This window comes from Histoplasma capsulatum, assembly GCF_000150115.1.
Source record: "Histoplasma capsulatum G186AR genomic scaffold supercont2.39, whole genome shotgun sequence".
NCBI lineage: Eukaryota > Fungi > Ascomycota > Eurotiomycetes > Onygenales > Ajellomycetaceae > Histoplasma > Histoplasma capsulatum.
The window spans coordinates 18,080-34,237 of NW_025544839.1; the positions used below are offsets into that span (position 1 = coordinate 18,080).

The window sequence follows — 16,158 nt, forward strand, 5'->3', positions numbered from 1 at the left end:
CAGCCGCCCTTCACATACGCAACCATCAATTAGTTAATTGTTCTAAACACGACGAGGGCCACGACGACCTCTTACCGTCATTGCCACCAACATTTCTACCATCTCAGACAGGATTGCACAATCTGACGGAAGAACGAAGTACCCGTTAGATGAACCATAAGATCCCCACTAACTCCAAACAAGTCCACCGAAGAAGTTGGTCAACAGGCATTCTGCCCTCGTCAAGTCTTCACTGCCACGATCACCGCAGCCATGGCACCCTCAGAACCGGATTCTGTAGACGAACAGGATCCTCGAAATGCTGGAGATGAGAAGAAACAAAAGAGCCGGAGACCAGCAAGTGCGCATAATGCCTCAATCCCTATATCCCCCCACCATGACCTCTCATTCTGTCCTGTCCCCAAAGCAGGTTACATTCAGATAATTCGGGCCCCAACATCCAGCTAACAAATGATATTGCGGTGCTTCTTAGACACGGCATTCCGGCAACAACGCTTGAAGGCATGGCAGTAAGTACCCATGCTACAACTCTTTACTTGCCGGGACTGCGTTGTGACATCCTGAGCCATAAATCACTGACGCGGCTGTTCCGGCAGGCCTATCCTAACTCCGAAAACCGTTCTTCCTTTATTCTTCATTGTTGGAGTCATATTCGCACCGATCGGAGGCCTTCTGATATGGGCTAGTTCTACAGTACGCAATATATCCCTTTATACTTTTGTTGTTTTCGGGGGTTTTGCCTCTGCCCGTGACCGATTGCTTACTTATGCGGATCTTGTGGGATAGGTGCAAGAAGTGGTTATCGATTACACGAACTGCGCCACCGAAGCTCCACTTGGTGAAGCTCAGCCTATAAACCCAGGGAGCTACAGCTCGTCATTTCGGTCCCGAAATATTGATAGGCCGTCTTGGAAGCGCCTAGATAACGTAAATAGAACTTTTCCGGGCGTCGCACCAGTGAACACCACCGTATGCTCGCTGTACTTCGAGATTCCAAATGATATCGGACCCTCGGTATTCCTCTATTACCGTCTCACCAACTTTTACCAAAACCACAGACGATATGTTAAGTCCTTGGACTTGGACCAACTCAAGGGCAAGGCTCTCCCCAATAGCACGATAAACGGGAGCCCCTGCGACCCGCTCAGGATTGACCCGGAGACTCAAAAGGCGTATTACCCCTGTGGCCTCATTGCGAACTCAGTATTCAATGACACTTTCTACTCCCCCGCTCTCCTTGGGACAGTGGACAACCAGTTCTATGAAATGACCAACAAGGGAATATCGTGGAGTAGCGACAAGCAATTATTCGGGAAGACTGAATACAAGCCAGAACAGGTCTGGCCTCCTCCCAACTGGCGGAAGCGGTATCCCGATGGCTACAACAATAAGACTCCTCCCCCTGATTTGCATGAGTACGAAGAACTCCAGGTGTGGATGAGAACGGCAGGTTTACCGACATTCAGCAAACTGGCGATGAGAAATGACAAAGATGTTATGAAAGCTGGAAGTTATCGGATTGACATAGATAGCAGTGCGCCCGGCCCCCTTCCTTGCTGTCGATTTCTGGCTTATTCCTCCCCTTTCTTACTTCACCATCTATTTCGTTGTTGGCTAACAGGCATGTTTACTACCAGATTTCCCGGTCACCCGTTACGGAGGGACGAAATCCATCGTTTTGTCCACAAATACTGTGGTGGGTGGTAAAAACCCATTCATGGGAATTGCATACGTAGTCGTTGGTGGGATTTGCATCATTCTCGGCGCATTGTTCACGCTGGCACATTTAGTTAAGCCACGGTCCGTTCTTCCTCTCCGGCTCCCTTACTCCTACTTTTCTATCTACCTCTCTCCATAATGCCAACAACGTCTACTGTTATCTCTCTTTGCTAACCTAACATACTCTTTGTCAACAGGAAACTTGGTGACCACACATATCTGACGTGGAATAACGAACAGCCTAGTACAGCCACCACAACTGGCCGTGAGCCCCGGTTCGGCGGCAGGTCGTGATTTATTGATTAATAACTGTAGAAAATTTGAGTTTTGCCTATCTTCCTTTGTTATCGATCTTTTTTTTTTTTTTTTGCATTTTTTTCCTATTCATTACAAAGGGGTCGAATACCACTGAGAATTCTAGGACATGGCGTTTCTTTCTTCTTCTTCTTCTTCTTTTCATTTTTGGACAATAGCTGAAAATACCTTGTGCATTTCATTTTTTCCTTCATGTTAAATTTATGTATGTCTAGGCAAGTTGGTTGTGGGCTTCATTTTGTTGTCTAATGTTGTCTTTCGCTTTTCTCTTGCTTATGATATGACACAATTTTTTAAAGGGAAACGATGTTTTTCAGAATAAAACTCATTATTATTAGAAGTCATAGTGTAATATGGCTAAAAGTGTACTGCAAAATGATTAATTTTAAAGGCTACATTTTGAATGGGATTTAAATTCCAAATCTGTACTTGGTTGTGAATTGCATGCATCATTGACTACTATAAAAGAAAAAGGGGTGACATTGTTTCAGTATGGCAAAAAATACATCTGTAAAGTTCATCACTGAAGTTATAATTGCTATAAATTATGCAAATGAAGCATCTCTCAATGTTTTTTGTTCTGACGAGAGGCAACACTGTAAATAAGACCCCGAGTAACATTCTCACGTTACTTTCCAGTCAAAATCGGCCCGGGCCATGAGGCTAATAGGCATATAGATCCCTAAAAAAAAGGCTCGCTAAAGATATGAATAAATGTTGGACTTTGTTGGTCAAATCCCATACCTAGAGGAAATCTGGTTCTTCAGCATCGGAGCGGGATGGGCTGGAGATATGCTCTTCCACATAAAGACTTTGGCAGAATTCAGAATTCGTATGAGAAAAAATCTCTCTGGAATGTATAGGAGAGCAAGCTCTGCAGAGAGCAAAACCGGTATTTTATTGTGCTAGCTGAACATGACAAGGATATTGCGCCGTTGGATGTGCAGCTCCGCTTTCAACTGGATACGCCCGCTCGCCTCGGTAGTGTTTCGACCCCTTCATTGAATTGCTGGCGTCCCACTCATCGTAGGCTGGCACAACCTCGAAGGTCCTAACCAAACATGCGAGAATGACGCGCAGTTCAATGAGCGACAATGCTTGTGCAACGCAGTTTCTCGGCCCGAGTTCAAAGGGACGCCAGGCTCCGGGGCAAGGGTATAACTCATGGTCAGGGGGAACGAGCCAACGTTCCGGTAAGAAGGCATCTGGTTTCACCCAGTACTTTTCCGAAGTTTGCATTTCACTGTGCAGGACCAATAGCATAGCATCCTCTGTTGGACAAGGGTTACCGGCATCATCTGTCACATTGATGCCCGGCTTTCCCGCACGGGTAGCGCCTGCAGGCGGGAAAAAGCGCATTGATTCTTTAATGACGGCAAGGGTGTATTGTAGGCTGTTTACCACGCGAGGGTTCTCCCTGATGACTGTTGCTGCTGCAGCCGGATTGGGACCTAGCACTTTATCGTGTTCTGCACGCAGCTGGGCAAGTGCCTCTGGGTTCTTATGAAGGAGGTGGAAACAATAGCAGATGACAGTGCTCGTTGAATCGTGTCCTGCGAAGACAAAGAGCCGAATCTGGTGGATCGCGAAAGCACGGAAGTTGGCGTCAAGCTTCTCCGGAGGCAGAGAGAATTTGTCCACGTACGCCTGGAGGACTAGGTCCATCACTGACTTGGAATTTGTGCCATTCGGGTCAGCCCGGTACTCTGCGTACCGCTTGTCAAGCTCAGCACCGATGTATCGGTCCATCTGCCGGCCGTTTTTCCAATGGATAAAGTAGCGCAAAAAGTTGAGCCGGCTGAAAGGATTGATGGCCGCATTCGAGTTGTGCCACTGGATCTGGCTCAGCATGCCGTCTGCTAAAGCATTATAGCCTCTCTGTGCACCTAACGAGCTATTCCTAGGCAAATTTTCAGCGCTTGCAAACCCCTGGATACTGCTACATTCGAAAAAAACATGAACAAAAAAGTAACACGCCTACAAGATTGTTTTCCCAATTACATCGATCGTGAAACGAAGCGTGATTGGGTCTAAAAAGCACAATTCTCCGGTCTCCGCTAGGCCACGCAAGGTTTGGGCATAGACTAATACCTCCTGCACAATGCCAGGCACGAGGGACATGACTCGATCGCTATGAAACGCTTTGTTAAAAATTCCACGCCATGGCTTCCATTCTTTCTCTTCCATGTCGAAAAGTGTGGAGCCGCCGGTAATAGGTTTAAGGAACTGACGCAGCTGTTTAGGGCGCTCAGATGTAAGCCTAGGGTTTTGTTGTGTGATCTCCATACCAATCTTGGGTGAGACTACAGCAAAGAGCAACCCGCTCATCGGCCAGAGGTCCATGTAGAAGGCGCCAGTCTCATAGAACTGCTCTCGAGCAATCGTCGCGAAGCCAAGCTGATAGTGAGCATCCCTTGGCAAGCGGTCAAGAATCTTTTTGAGGTAAAGGAGATGGCCAAATAAAAACGAATGGCCTGGAGCGACGGGCTTAAGGGGTTTGTTTAGCTATAGATTTGGGTTTGGGGGGAGCATAAAAATGAACATGAATGGGTGAGAGTTTACCAGGCCTCTTCTCCGCCGGTCGATCAGCAGCATGCGCGCGCGGTAAAAATTCACAAAGAAAGTGCCAATGATGGTTGCCAGTCCGACCAGCACAACACTTTTGAGACCGAGTAAGTAAGTCGAGCAAGTATGTCCAGACATGTTTGCCTGATCGCAAGGGTCAATTGTTAGGACTGTTTCCGCTCGTGATCCTCTTCTTAAAGGCTGGCTAGAGTAAGGTAGGAGGCCGGGAGCAAATGGTCAGAGGTTTCCTGACGAAAGGGTTTGAGCAAAACCTGCCTTGAACAATGTCAGTTGTAGACGGTGGGGGCCAGCTTATATACCGTGTAAGCCCTCTGAGCTGAGTCCCTTGAGCTGAGTCCCCTGAGCTGAGTTCAGCTCAACTGGGGACCTATTCTTGGCAAAGTCGGCCATGTTCGGATAGGAGATCGCTGATTTTTGACCCTTGAAAACATCAGACCTGATGGAAGTCGTTTGTTGCTGAGGTGGAGGGTAGCCAACGGCCTGTAAGCTGATGGAGGTGGATGGTTGGTTTAGTTTCGAAAGATTTAGACCTGACGGAGACTCACAAGCCATCTTTTTTTAGATTAATGATTCATTGCCTTACAACCAAAATAACATTGATATTTTCTTATCCTATGCATACTACTGAGTCATCAATTACACCCTGGAATTTAATGAGAGAGGAGAGAAGAGATAGTAATAAAGTTGTAGAATAAATGAAAAAAAATCATAACTAGTTTTTATCAAAGCTAGTTAGAAATCAGATGGAAACAAAAAGCGTAATGATTGATTATAAACACCTCAATTGATTATATTTTTAGTTTCTGTCATTCATCTCATTGATCTGTTTCAATGATGTATCTTGAAGAAAATAAATAATGAACAAGAAATAAACACAACTTCACTTACTTCCCTTTCCTTTTTCTTTTTGATTTCTGCAAGAGTGGTGAAACAATACTATCCCATAACGCCAGCACCTCCAAATAAAAAACATAAAAATTCAACGGAGATCGGGATGCGAGAGTTCATCGTTTCCGCTTCTTCCCCTTCTCACTGTCATCAAGACCGCTTTCGCGATCCTTCTTCTTCGCCTGCCGCTCAAGCTCATCCCAGTCTTCACCGGCGCTTTCATCATCCTCATCGCCGCTAAATGCCTCGCTGGCCTCTGCACTAGCTTCATCATCGAACTCGCTATCATCTTCAGAGCTCTCATCAGAAGCGGCGAGTTCGGAGTCTGACATCTCGAATGCGGATTCCTCTTCCTCTTCTTCTTCCTCCGAGTCGGAGTCCTGAGCTAAGAAGGACCAACCACCGTCAACGAAGAAGCCGTGCGGATCACTGGTGACTGTTTTCATAATGGCGCCCCAGTTAAGGTTGAGAGGCCCTTCAGAAAACGCAATGTCGACGGAATCAAGCCAGTCTTTGACACCTTCCAGTGATTCAACGGGGATTGTATTGATATGAACTGGAGGTCGGTGGAAGTCTTTGAAAACAAATACCATATCGAAGTTTTTGAGCCCAAACTAGTTTTTATTATGGTTAGTCAGTCCACAAAAACTCCAAGATTCAGAAATGGAAAGAAAATAACAACCTGAACGCGTTCTAAATGGGCAATCTCAATTTCGCTCAACGTCACCACCAGGAACGGCGGCTCTGTCAGTTGAACAATCGCATCCGTGGTCGGCTGGATCAGCACATTAGAGCGGTTTGGGACGCCGTTGAAACCGATTTCGCGGAACGGAACGTCTACGTCAACACCTTCGTCCCTGCCAGCATCTGAGATCTTCTCAGCAAACGCCTTGAATTCTCGATCCAATGCAAGTCGACGGCGTCTTTCTTCCTGCTCAGCCTCAAACTCCTCTTCGTCCCCATAACGGTGTTTCCGTCTACGGTTTCCAGTTTCGTCAAACTGCATTTCCGTAGCTTCCCGGTAGAACTGAACGTCCTTAGTCTTCCGTTTACCGATCATGATAGGGGTTTTTAAGTGGACATGGATAATCACGATCATTTCGTGTGCGCACGGTTGGAAAAACAAATGTTTGACGTTGCTGAATAAAACATCAACATGCTCACTACGCAGTGGCGATTGATATCGGAGACCGTTCTGGTGAATTTCGACTTCTCCTGGCACTCTTTTTCCGTCTAATGGAGGTCGAAGATAGACATCGGGAAGCTTCGCAGGCCGCCGATCTAAATCAGATTTTGTTAGGATAACCGAACAGCAAAAGAAATGGACACAAGGAGTCAATCGTACTTCTAATTTCAACAAGCTTGTCCTGCTCAACGACATCTTCCATCTCCTTCTTTTCTTGCTCGCGCCTGAGTGCATTTTTCCGAAGTTCTGTAATATCTTGCGCAACTTGCGCGAGTCTGTCATTGTCCCTCGATCTCAAGGTCAGATTCCTCACGAAGTGCGCGGACGGATCTTCAAACGGCTGGTCATCTTTCCTACCTACACCTTGTCCAGGAGATAGGAAGTTGATACGCAGGTATGCATACTCCCCTTCATCGCTTTTACTCGCATTTTTTATGGTATTGATGTGGAATGGAACGGGGCGGCCCATAATAGGAACAATCACAGTTGAGGCTTTGTGGTCAACGTATACCGCCAAGTCTTTAACTTTAATGGGGAGTTGGTTGTCTCGTTTGTAGGATTCAAACCTTTTGAACTTTTTCTGTGATGTCCCATTCTGATCGCCTGTGGTTCCAGCAAAACGTTCCAAGCCCTCTTTAAGTTTCTTCGCAGCCAATTCCTTTTGATGCTCACGTCGACGGGCTTCTGCGCCTTCGTTTACCTGCGTTGGCCGCTCAGCTCTCAATTTAGTCTTCGTAATGTTTTTGCTAGCGATAGCACTAGACTTTGAGGCTTCGCTTTTGACTTTTGGTTTCTCAGTCTCTTCTTCGTCACCAAAGTAGAAGGAGATTGAATCCATGTCAATTCCTGCATCCTTCGTAAAGATATGGGGACCACTTTCGCCAACTCGAACTGTGTCCGTGATAACCATGGAGTAAGATTCATTTTTCTTGTCCTTCGGGTCCGGGTCTTGAACATCAGTGAAGCCGATCATGACACACAGTGTCATTCCGCTCTTAAGGACTTTATTGTTTTTGCCGTTAAGAATCATATTGGGATCCCGCAATTCTATTCCGATTCCGGCACCGATATTCTTAAGGAAATGCTTCTCCAACTCTGGCTTTTTGGCCTTTATCATTCCAAGCGCCTTATTATACAGGTCCTTAGCCACGGCCCCATCGCGGATATCTTTCATGACAGCATCGTGGATACTTAGCAAAAAAGCATAGTTGGTCTCTTGAGATTTGCTAGGGTCGACCAAAAACGTCCGTGCGATTACGGAGCTGTAAGTCTTGTAGCGAATACCAAACCCCGCGATTATAATACCTGTATGAAGGTTGTTGGAGTCAGGAACAGCAGTAAACCGAAGATCATAGTTCCCGCCACTTTGGATGATGGGGCCATAAGCCCAGTCAATTTGTTGTGGATCAAACTCTGGGGGCAGTTTGGCAAGCTTCTTGAAGAATTTGGCATCATCCATTTTTGCGTCCACTTTAGTTGCTAACTCCTTGTGAGTTATCTTCTTCTCTTCATCGAGAAGCTGGGACATTTCATCCACAAAGTATTCCGACATGAGACCGCTGCAAGCTCTGGAGGCGTTTCGCATCGAGATCTACAAACCCAGTCAGGACAAATTTTTGTGAAGGTTCAGAGAGGGAAACGGATTACCAGCTCTTCCGGGCCTTTAACGGCGAATGCAACGGATGACAGCGCGGGAGCAATATCAACCTCCTCTACCTCTTTTGATATTTCGCTAAACAGACGTTTCCATTCCTCGACAAAAGGGCCGGTGGACATATCTTTGGGCAATGTACCTACTTTCTTCTGTATATTGCGTATGTGTTAGGACAGATCAGTCAGCTATCAACAGAGAAGGACAACATACCCCTGCGCTTTTTATGACATCCAAGCATTTCTCGAAAACCTTTGCTTTCTGCTCAGGGTCCTTCGTGGTGACGAGGATTTCAACTGGTATCTTTCCACCCTTTAGATGCTCGAGATGTTTCGCTTTCATAAATACAAGTTAGGAATAAAGGCATTGGCCGCATATAAAGAGATGTCCGGGCCGTTAATAATAGCGTTACCTTTTTTTGCAGTTGTTACCACATACATAGCCTCGGTTGTGAAAACGAAGAGAGTCGCGGGGAACTCATAACCAAGCAGCCAGAACTAGATGATAGGATAGAATTCCTTAGATCGAAGTTGGAAACGAGAATACCAGTACTATAGTATGCGGCATCAGACTTACGTGCATAGCATTATTTTTTTGGAAGGAATTCGCGTCTTCTGTTTTCCCCATCAGGATCACAATCGACCCAACACCACCAAAAACTGGATTCGACAATCGTTTGTCAGCCCTCCATGCTGAATAGAACGTAGATAGGCGATTGAAAAACGTGGCTTTGTCGATTTTTATCTCGTCCGCCATTTTGGCAAAAAGTCGTCTTAAGGCCCAGAAGCACTGCTGGAAGTTGAAAGGGAGAATGAATTTCGGTAGAGGGAAACTTTCTAAACTACCGTACAAAGGAAAAAGAGAGTAACCAGTCACAAAGGATAAACAAGCACTAGAAAAATGCTCAAGACGGCCGTGGGGGCTATCGGAGTCAGGTTGACTGAGGTTGGGTGAGGATCGACCAGTCCTGGCAACTTTGACGTGACCTGCACCGCGTTTGGATTTAGCGCATCAATCGGGCTAAATGGAATGTTTGCTTTGTTTGCATCTTAGATTTCTCCATGACCACCGAGATTGAGATATTATTGACCTACCTGTCCACAGCTTCCGTTATTCATTAACCGTGGAATTCTCGCCCCTCGTGACATCTTTGCGGTTATGAGATTTCTCTAGAAATGACACTTCCTTGGTGTCAATAATTCTTAAGCCCTCAGGAAATCAATTTTCTCCATATTGTGTCTCTTGTAAAACTACCTCATGGAACCATTATCCGCTGTTATCTCCGTTCCACAACCATGTCCATCGTTTCTGGTAACCCCTCTAATACCAGTTTTGATGGAAGCCCGTCAACCGACTCAGATTCTTCGGACGATCCAGCGCGCCGGAAGCCTCGAACAAATGCAGCAACGGGCGCATCGGCTGCGGGTGTTCGTGCCCTGAGCGCACAGGCTGTGGCCTTTTATTTCAGAGCCCCTGCCAAAGCATTCTTTCGCACACGAGTGGAGTAGGTAGTTTACCTTTGTATTTATTTGTATTTATGACCCTCGTTGACAGTCACTTTCTGTAGCTATATGGTACGAAATTTCCTAGTTTAATTAGCTACCTCCCCCTGGTAGATATCTGCTTAGTATCTATCTCCCTACTTAGATTTGCTTCAATCTGTTAGAGTCTCGACCAGGCTGATTGGTAGATGGATGACCCTAGGCTTTAGCCAAAGCTATCAACCCGCGAGTCGCGGAGGGCAGCTGGTCATGGCATACAACGACTCCAGGACTCCTCGCCCACGCCGTCCGCATGTATGGCTGGCGTTTCCTTCCAGACCAAGTCCTCCCACCCCTTGTGGGAAACATTGTGTTGGTTATCACGTCCCTCCCCCTTGCCAAAAATAAAAGAATACACTTAATTGTCTCCACTAAGGGATATGATATTTCTAACTCATGGGAATTGTTCTTTGCGATAGGGTTGGGGCAGTTCTATATACTTCGTATCTTCAAATATTAAGCGGACTCCACGAGCCCACATTACAAGCGACCAAGCGCATTTACCCACCTCCAGCTCCGAGCTTGACATTCACAGCCGGTTTTGCTGCAGGAGGAATACAATCCATAATCGCAGCGCCCCTGGACGCGCTCCAGGTGCGGTTTAGCACTAGTGATATGATAAAGGGCCAGTACAGGAATGTATGGCAATACGGTAAACATAAACTTCATGAAATAGGCATTCGGGGCATCTTTTCCGGTTGGGGTCTCTCGTTCCTGAAGGATTCGTTCGGCTCCGCTCTCTTCTTCGGCATGTTCGAAACTATCAAGTCTCAAGGATACTACACCTTTGTCAGATATTATTACGGCTCTCTCAAACCACACCGTGTCGAGAAACTCTCGGTGTCAGCAGCACCCACTTCATCTGGAGGTATCCCCTCCATCCAGCCTCACTATGCTCTAGAACCCTGTTTCCTGATGCTAGCCGGCGTTACGGCGTCGCTGGTGCAGCAGTTTGCGCAGCACCCTCTCAACCTAGTGCAGACTGTCTACTATGAGAGGCTGGAGCACATCGACGCGATGGCCAAGTTAGATCACTCGGGGATGAAGATGATGAAGCACCACTATGAAGCGTACTTGGGGCTATTTGGGAGATGTCAGAAACTAGCCATACGCGCGGGTGGCTGGCATTCATGGCTTTTTAGAGGATTTTTTGGGAACGCTGTTCGTCTGGTGCCAAGCACTAGCGCTGGTCTTATCATCTTTGAGCTGGTCCGGCGTAAATATGGGGTCGATGCGGAGATTGTGCATATTCAACAGGACGGCTATGAAATCATTTTGACATAATTATCGGTTTCGATATTAGTTATCTTTTTCTCGCATGCGCCCCCTTCCCCCACTCCCTTTTTTTGATGTATCGGTCGTAAATGATGTATATTTTATTGTTGTTTTGGTTATACCCTTTATATATTACTTTCGTTGGTATCTTGAGAGAGCAGTATTTTATTAGACAATAACTGCCAGCATATGAAGATGCTGACTCCTTATAGCCTCGGTGTGAGCTGGCTGCTTCGAAGTAAAATGATGTATCATCCCGTGACCCAGTCAGCCAGCCAGCATAGGCTGGAAGCAACCTGTGAACACCCATTTTCCCCTCCTTAGGCCAACAGCCTAGCTGTCCAGCACTCTCCAGCTGAGCAGATCCACATATCAAGCAATAACCGAATTCCTCACTGTTAATAGCCTATGTCGCTCTTCAGGAATAAGGTGTCTGATTACAGGCTATGGAGCGGAGGAAGGATGTCTCCTGACCCTTTTACGCTGCTTTAAAAAGATCGCCCACAGCCAGCGGACTCCGCAATGACCATTCTGGTGAATCGGATGGGGGAGAAGTTGCTGGGGCATCCGCGCTAGTTATCTTTTAAACTGGATAATCATGTGTCGTTCCGCAGTATGAGGCACATGTGCATGCAAGGTGCTAAAACAAGAGCTTGTTACAGTCACCAAGGATGATATCAAACAGCCAAATTGAAAATGTGTGTCATCATGATATCTGAAGATCAGAGTATGTTATTCATGTGTTACGGCTGGTGGAGGAGGCGATGGCGGGCGGGGACCCCAAAATGCAGCCATCGGGGAGGGACATTTACGAGACATGCTTTCGATGATGGAGAGGATGGAGGGCACGATTGGCTGAAGTTTGATAGTTTGGTGACAAGTTGTTGCAGTTCACACAAAATTATCTTTTCTCCAAAGGAGAACAAAAAACATCTTCCTCACATCATTTTTAATAATACCGGAGGGAGAATCAGAGCTAGTAATAGACATGAATAATAAAATAAAAATTGGGTGCATGGAGTTTACCACCTGGGAGCTATGCTGTGTGGCCTGTGGCTTTGCCGAATATCAAATTATTGAGATAAAAAGCAGTGAAAAAATGAGTGTAGAACTTGGTTGATTTGAGTTTACGGAACAACTAGAGCTGATTTTTATCACTCTTTGTTCTCATACCCCATGCGTCCACCCCTGGATCGAGAAAAGTACTTTAATCAGGTACCGCCGATGCTCATTTGTGGTAAAGTGACAAGATTGCCAGAGTGCCTTGTCGCTGCAGTGGTCACTCCCCCGGAAGCCAGGGATCAAGACCTGTGCCCGCAGAAACATTCTTCCCTGCCGACCAGGGAGTGTTGGAACATCCATAGCCCATCCAGACAGCCTATGGCCGAAATATCAATCAAGTTCCCCGACAAATCGTCTGCCAGCCAATCCAACAACAAACCCGAATCTTTCGATGCCCTTCCCATTCTGTCTTGTCAGATGTCAGCGTTCCTTTCTCATCCTTGGCTCACTCCCTAACCAACAACGTAGCCCCGTTCTTGCTGCGGAACTCCTGGTCTCGATCACACCTGACCGGCCACAACCTCCCCCCTTCGTTTGAGAGATCACGCTACACTCTTCCGACGACACTTGCACCTCTCTCTTTTCCTCCCCTTCTACGATTTCCACCGTAGGGCTGCTCCCGCCAGCCCTCACCTCCCACCGCCACCATTTCTTCCTCAACGCTACCCAGGCTCCCCACCGCAATCCCCCTCCGGTCCCTTTCTCCTCACTCCCGGCCCTCGCCTGATTCACATTCCGTGCTGCTAGCTTCCTCACGCGAGAAAGAGGGCAACCGGCGGCTTTCATCGTCCTCTCTCCCCTCTTCCCCGTTCACCGATTCAGACTCCGATTCCAACTTCTCGGTTTGGTCAGACACTGGTGATCTCGCTGAACAACTAGCCAGCGAGGAAGATCCTCTTCAGATCCATCTCAATCGTTCACTCGAGCATTCATCGTTTGGGCGAAGCTGCTTCCGCTCTCGTGGGAAGCGTTCAAAACGGGTGCACTACCCGGCTGACGGGCACCGTCACGGAACCCACCCCCAACAAGACGGCCGCGGCCAGGTCAACACTGATAGTGACGGTGGCCTGTTCAAGGAGATCCATATCCCAACACCTGCTCCTCGAACCATCTCGAGAGCGGAAAGAATATTAGCCGTAATCATGTCGCCCGGCGCCGCACGAAAGGCCAGGAGCCATGGCCTGGTGGGAAAACCACTACTGTATGTACCTCCTTCTACGTATCTCTACATAGGTGAACCTCTTGCACAATGATTAGATTATTAACGTTTAATTCCTCCTAGTTACTTCACGAGTGTCTTTGTGTCATTGGGTGTTTTCCTTTTTGGATATGATCAGGGAGTTATGTCAGGGATTATCACGTAGGTGCATCGACCGATGTGGTCATATTGTTCCCCCAAAAAAAGTTCAGAGCCTCACAGTTCATTCTAGGGGTGCCGATTTCAAAGACTACTTTAACCAACCAACTATGGCGGAGGTCGGTACCATGGTTGCCATTCTAGAGATTGGAGCGTTCATTTCATCTCTTATCGTTGGAAAAATCGGTGATATCATCGGTAGAACGCGCACTATCCTCTACGGATCTATGGTATTTTTTGTTGGAGGTGCTTTCCAAACATTCGCTACAGGGATTCCCATGATGCTTGTCGGTCGTATCATCGCCGGTTTAGGCGTGGGTGCCTTATCCACCATCGTCCCTGTTTACCAGTCCGAAATATCCCCTCCCCATAATCGAGGCAAGTTGGCCTGTATAGAGTTTACTGGAAACATTTGTGGTTATGCGGCTAGCGTTTGGGTAGATTACTTCTGCAGTTATATCCCAAACAACTGGGCTTGGCGGCTACCTCTCATGTGCCAATGCTTTATGGGTGCTCTTCTGGGTCTTGGCAGCCTTATTATCTGCGAGTCTCCTCGGTAAGATCCCAGATTTGCTGTGCGTTCGTAACAATATCAGTTTACTGACATTGTGGGGGAAAACAGATGGCTGCTAGACACCGATCGCGATGAAGAAGGAATGGTTGTCATAGCCAATCTGTACGGTGGAGGTGACCTTCACAATGACAAAGCCCGCCAAGAATACCGTGATATCAAGATGGGAGTCTTGATTCAGAGACAGGAGGGCGAGCGGACATATAGGGACATGTTCCGCCGCTATTCTAAACGAGTTTTCATTGCCATGTCTGCCCAAGCATTTGCTCAGCTCAACGGCATTAACGTTATTTCCTACTATGCCCCGTTGGTCTTTGAATCCGCCGGCATGATGGGACGCAAGGCACTGCTTATGACTGGTATCAACTCGCTCTCCTACCTGGCTTCGACTATCCCACCCTGGTACCTTGTAGACCGCTGGGGCCGACGACCAATTCTGCTCTCCGGTGCCGTGGCGATGATTACTTCCCTATCCTTTATCTCCTACTGGCTTTATCTTGATATAAAATTGACCCCGATCCTCACCGTTGTTTTTGTCATGATATACAACGCTGCGTTTGGTGCTTCGTGGGGCCCGATCCCATGGCTTTACCCCCCAGAAATCTTACCTCTCAGTATTCGAGCAAAAGGTGCAAGCTTGAGTACTGCTTCCAACTGGGCTTTCAATTGGCTGGTCGGAGAAATAACTCCGGTTCTGCAAGAAAGTATCAAGTGGCGTCTTTATTTGATGCATGCTTTCTTTTGCGCATGCAGTTTTGTTCTAGGTAAAGCTAACTTTTTTTTTTTACCGCCTCATATTATTCCGTATTTACTCACCATCTCGCAGTATATTTTGTCTATCCCGAAACTAGCGGAATCCGACTAGAGGACATGGATGCGATCTTTGGCGATGGAGCTACGGCTGTTACTCCAGCTACTCCCGCAGAACGCGACGCTCTCATGGGCATAGGATCGCCTGTCCCCTCTCTTGATATTCGGAGGTCTCCTGATAGTTATCCTAGCGCCGAACATTCGATCCCTGGACTAGACATTAACCCTCCCGAATCAAGTAATAATAATAATAAGTTCGATCAACCCGACACTGGCACGGTAGAACGATCTAACCCTCGCGAAGGAATTGGTGCATGGTTAGCCAGCGTGGTTGGACGGGGGAGAAATTCTAGTAAAAAAGGCGACCAAGGACGATATAGTCGGCTTGGGCAGGACGACGAAGGTTAGATTGAACATCCTTACGAAAAGTGGCCGGATATTAAAGACAACGAAATGCCATATCTGCACACTGGAGGGTGGCGACTTTGGCGTACGTGGTGTGTTAAGGAGGATGAGCGTAAATCCTTCAGCACCCTTGCTCACACGCCCCAGGCCATCTTCTCCTCATCCCAGCGGCGTTACAGGGTTTGCTTCAATCCAGTTATTATTTTGTTATTTCACTTTTTGAAACTACCCCGCATCGGTTACTTTTGAGATTTTTCTTCTTATACTTTCTAGATCTTTGGCTTTTTAACAACCTTGTCCATTTGTGTAATTCTCTGGTGCATCTTTTGCCGTAACGATAGAGACCGCTTCCTCTTTTCATCATGTCTTTCTGTTTATATTTCCTATTTCCACTATTTATTTTTTCCTTCATTTTGCTTTGTCCTTATGATATACCTTCGGACATTCAATTGTATAATTTCTATATCAGTTTGCTTACGCTCTATTCCACTAATCATTGTTGACATTTGGTTTGCATGTTATATATGTGAGTTTGATTATATATTTCCGTGATATCTCCTTACTCTCTATTGCTCATCTATTATATTTTCATTTATATATATATCAGTCTGCTTAATCATTCAGATCTGAAGAGTGAATGTTACAAGTAACTGTTTTATATATATATAAGAAGTCAATATAATGCTCTCATTTTTCTTTCTTTTCTTGTTGCATTTTATAACTATTATACAATGCTTAGAAGAATGAGAGTTGAAATTTATAAGTGTTAAGAAGTTCAAAATCATTTTCAAT

General features: G+C 46.5%; 5 protein-coding genes across 5 annotated transcripts; 3 read left to right on the plus strand and 2 right to left on the minus strand.

Moving 5' to 3' along the window:
* Window positions 1-32: 32 nt before the first annotated feature.
* Window positions 33-2,013, plus strand: HCBG_09199 (LEM3/CDC50 family protein; the record flags this gene model as incomplete). The annotated part of the gene is made up of 7 exons (XM_045436248.1): window positions 33-340; window positions 473-509; window positions 597-693; window positions 787-1,415; window positions 1,467-1,534; window positions 1,638-1,800; window positions 1,917-2,013. 7 exons carry the CDS (start codon window positions 253-255, stop codon window positions 2,011-2,013), a joined length of 1,179 nt encoding a protein of 392 aa, XP_045283043.1.
* Window positions 2,014-2,931: 918 nt separating this feature from the next.
* HCBG_09200 (sterigmatocystin biosynthesis P450 monooxygenase StcS) lies at window positions 2,932-5,010 on the minus strand (the record flags this gene model as incomplete). The annotated part of the gene is made up of 3 exons (XM_045436249.1): window positions 2,932-3,934; window positions 4,016-4,508; window positions 4,920-5,010. The coding sequence occupies 3 exons, from the start codon at window positions 5,008-5,010 to the stop codon at window positions 2,932-2,934; spliced, it is 1,587 nt and encodes a 528-aa protein (XP_045283044.1).
* Window positions 5,011-5,317: 307 nt separating this feature from the next.
* HCBG_09201 (transcription elongation complex subunit) lies at window positions 5,318-9,101 on the minus strand (the record flags this gene model as incomplete). Its single annotated transcript, XM_045436250.1, has 7 exons — window positions 5,318-6,122; window positions 6,191-6,789; window positions 6,854-8,285; window positions 8,342-8,497; window positions 8,559-8,680; window positions 8,784-8,896; window positions 8,989-9,101. 7 exons carry the CDS (start codon window positions 9,099-9,101, stop codon window positions 5,625-5,627), a joined length of 3,033 nt encoding a protein of 1,010 aa, XP_045283045.1.
* Window positions 9,102-9,640: 539 nt separating this feature from the next.
* Window positions 9,641-11,317, plus strand: HCBG_09202 (mitochondrial carrier protein; the record flags this gene model as incomplete). Its single annotated transcript, XM_045436251.1, has 3 exons — window positions 9,641-9,772; window positions 10,050-10,198; window positions 10,306-11,317. The coding sequence occupies 3 exons, from the start codon at window positions 9,641-9,643 to the stop codon at window positions 11,168-11,170; spliced, it is 1,146 nt and encodes a 381-aa protein (XP_045283046.1).
* Window positions 11,318-12,337: 1,020 nt separating this feature from the next.
* On the plus strand, window positions 12,338-15,369 carry HCBG_09203 (uncharacterized protein; the record flags this gene model as incomplete). The annotated part of the gene is made up of 5 exons (XM_045436252.1): window positions 12,338-12,635; window positions 12,971-13,424; window positions 13,654-14,136; window positions 14,203-14,855; window positions 14,978-15,369. The coding sequence occupies 5 exons, from the start codon at window positions 12,338-12,340 to the stop codon at window positions 15,367-15,369; spliced, it is 2,280 nt and encodes a 759-aa protein (XP_045283047.1).
* Window positions 15,370-16,158: the final 789 nt, after the last annotated feature.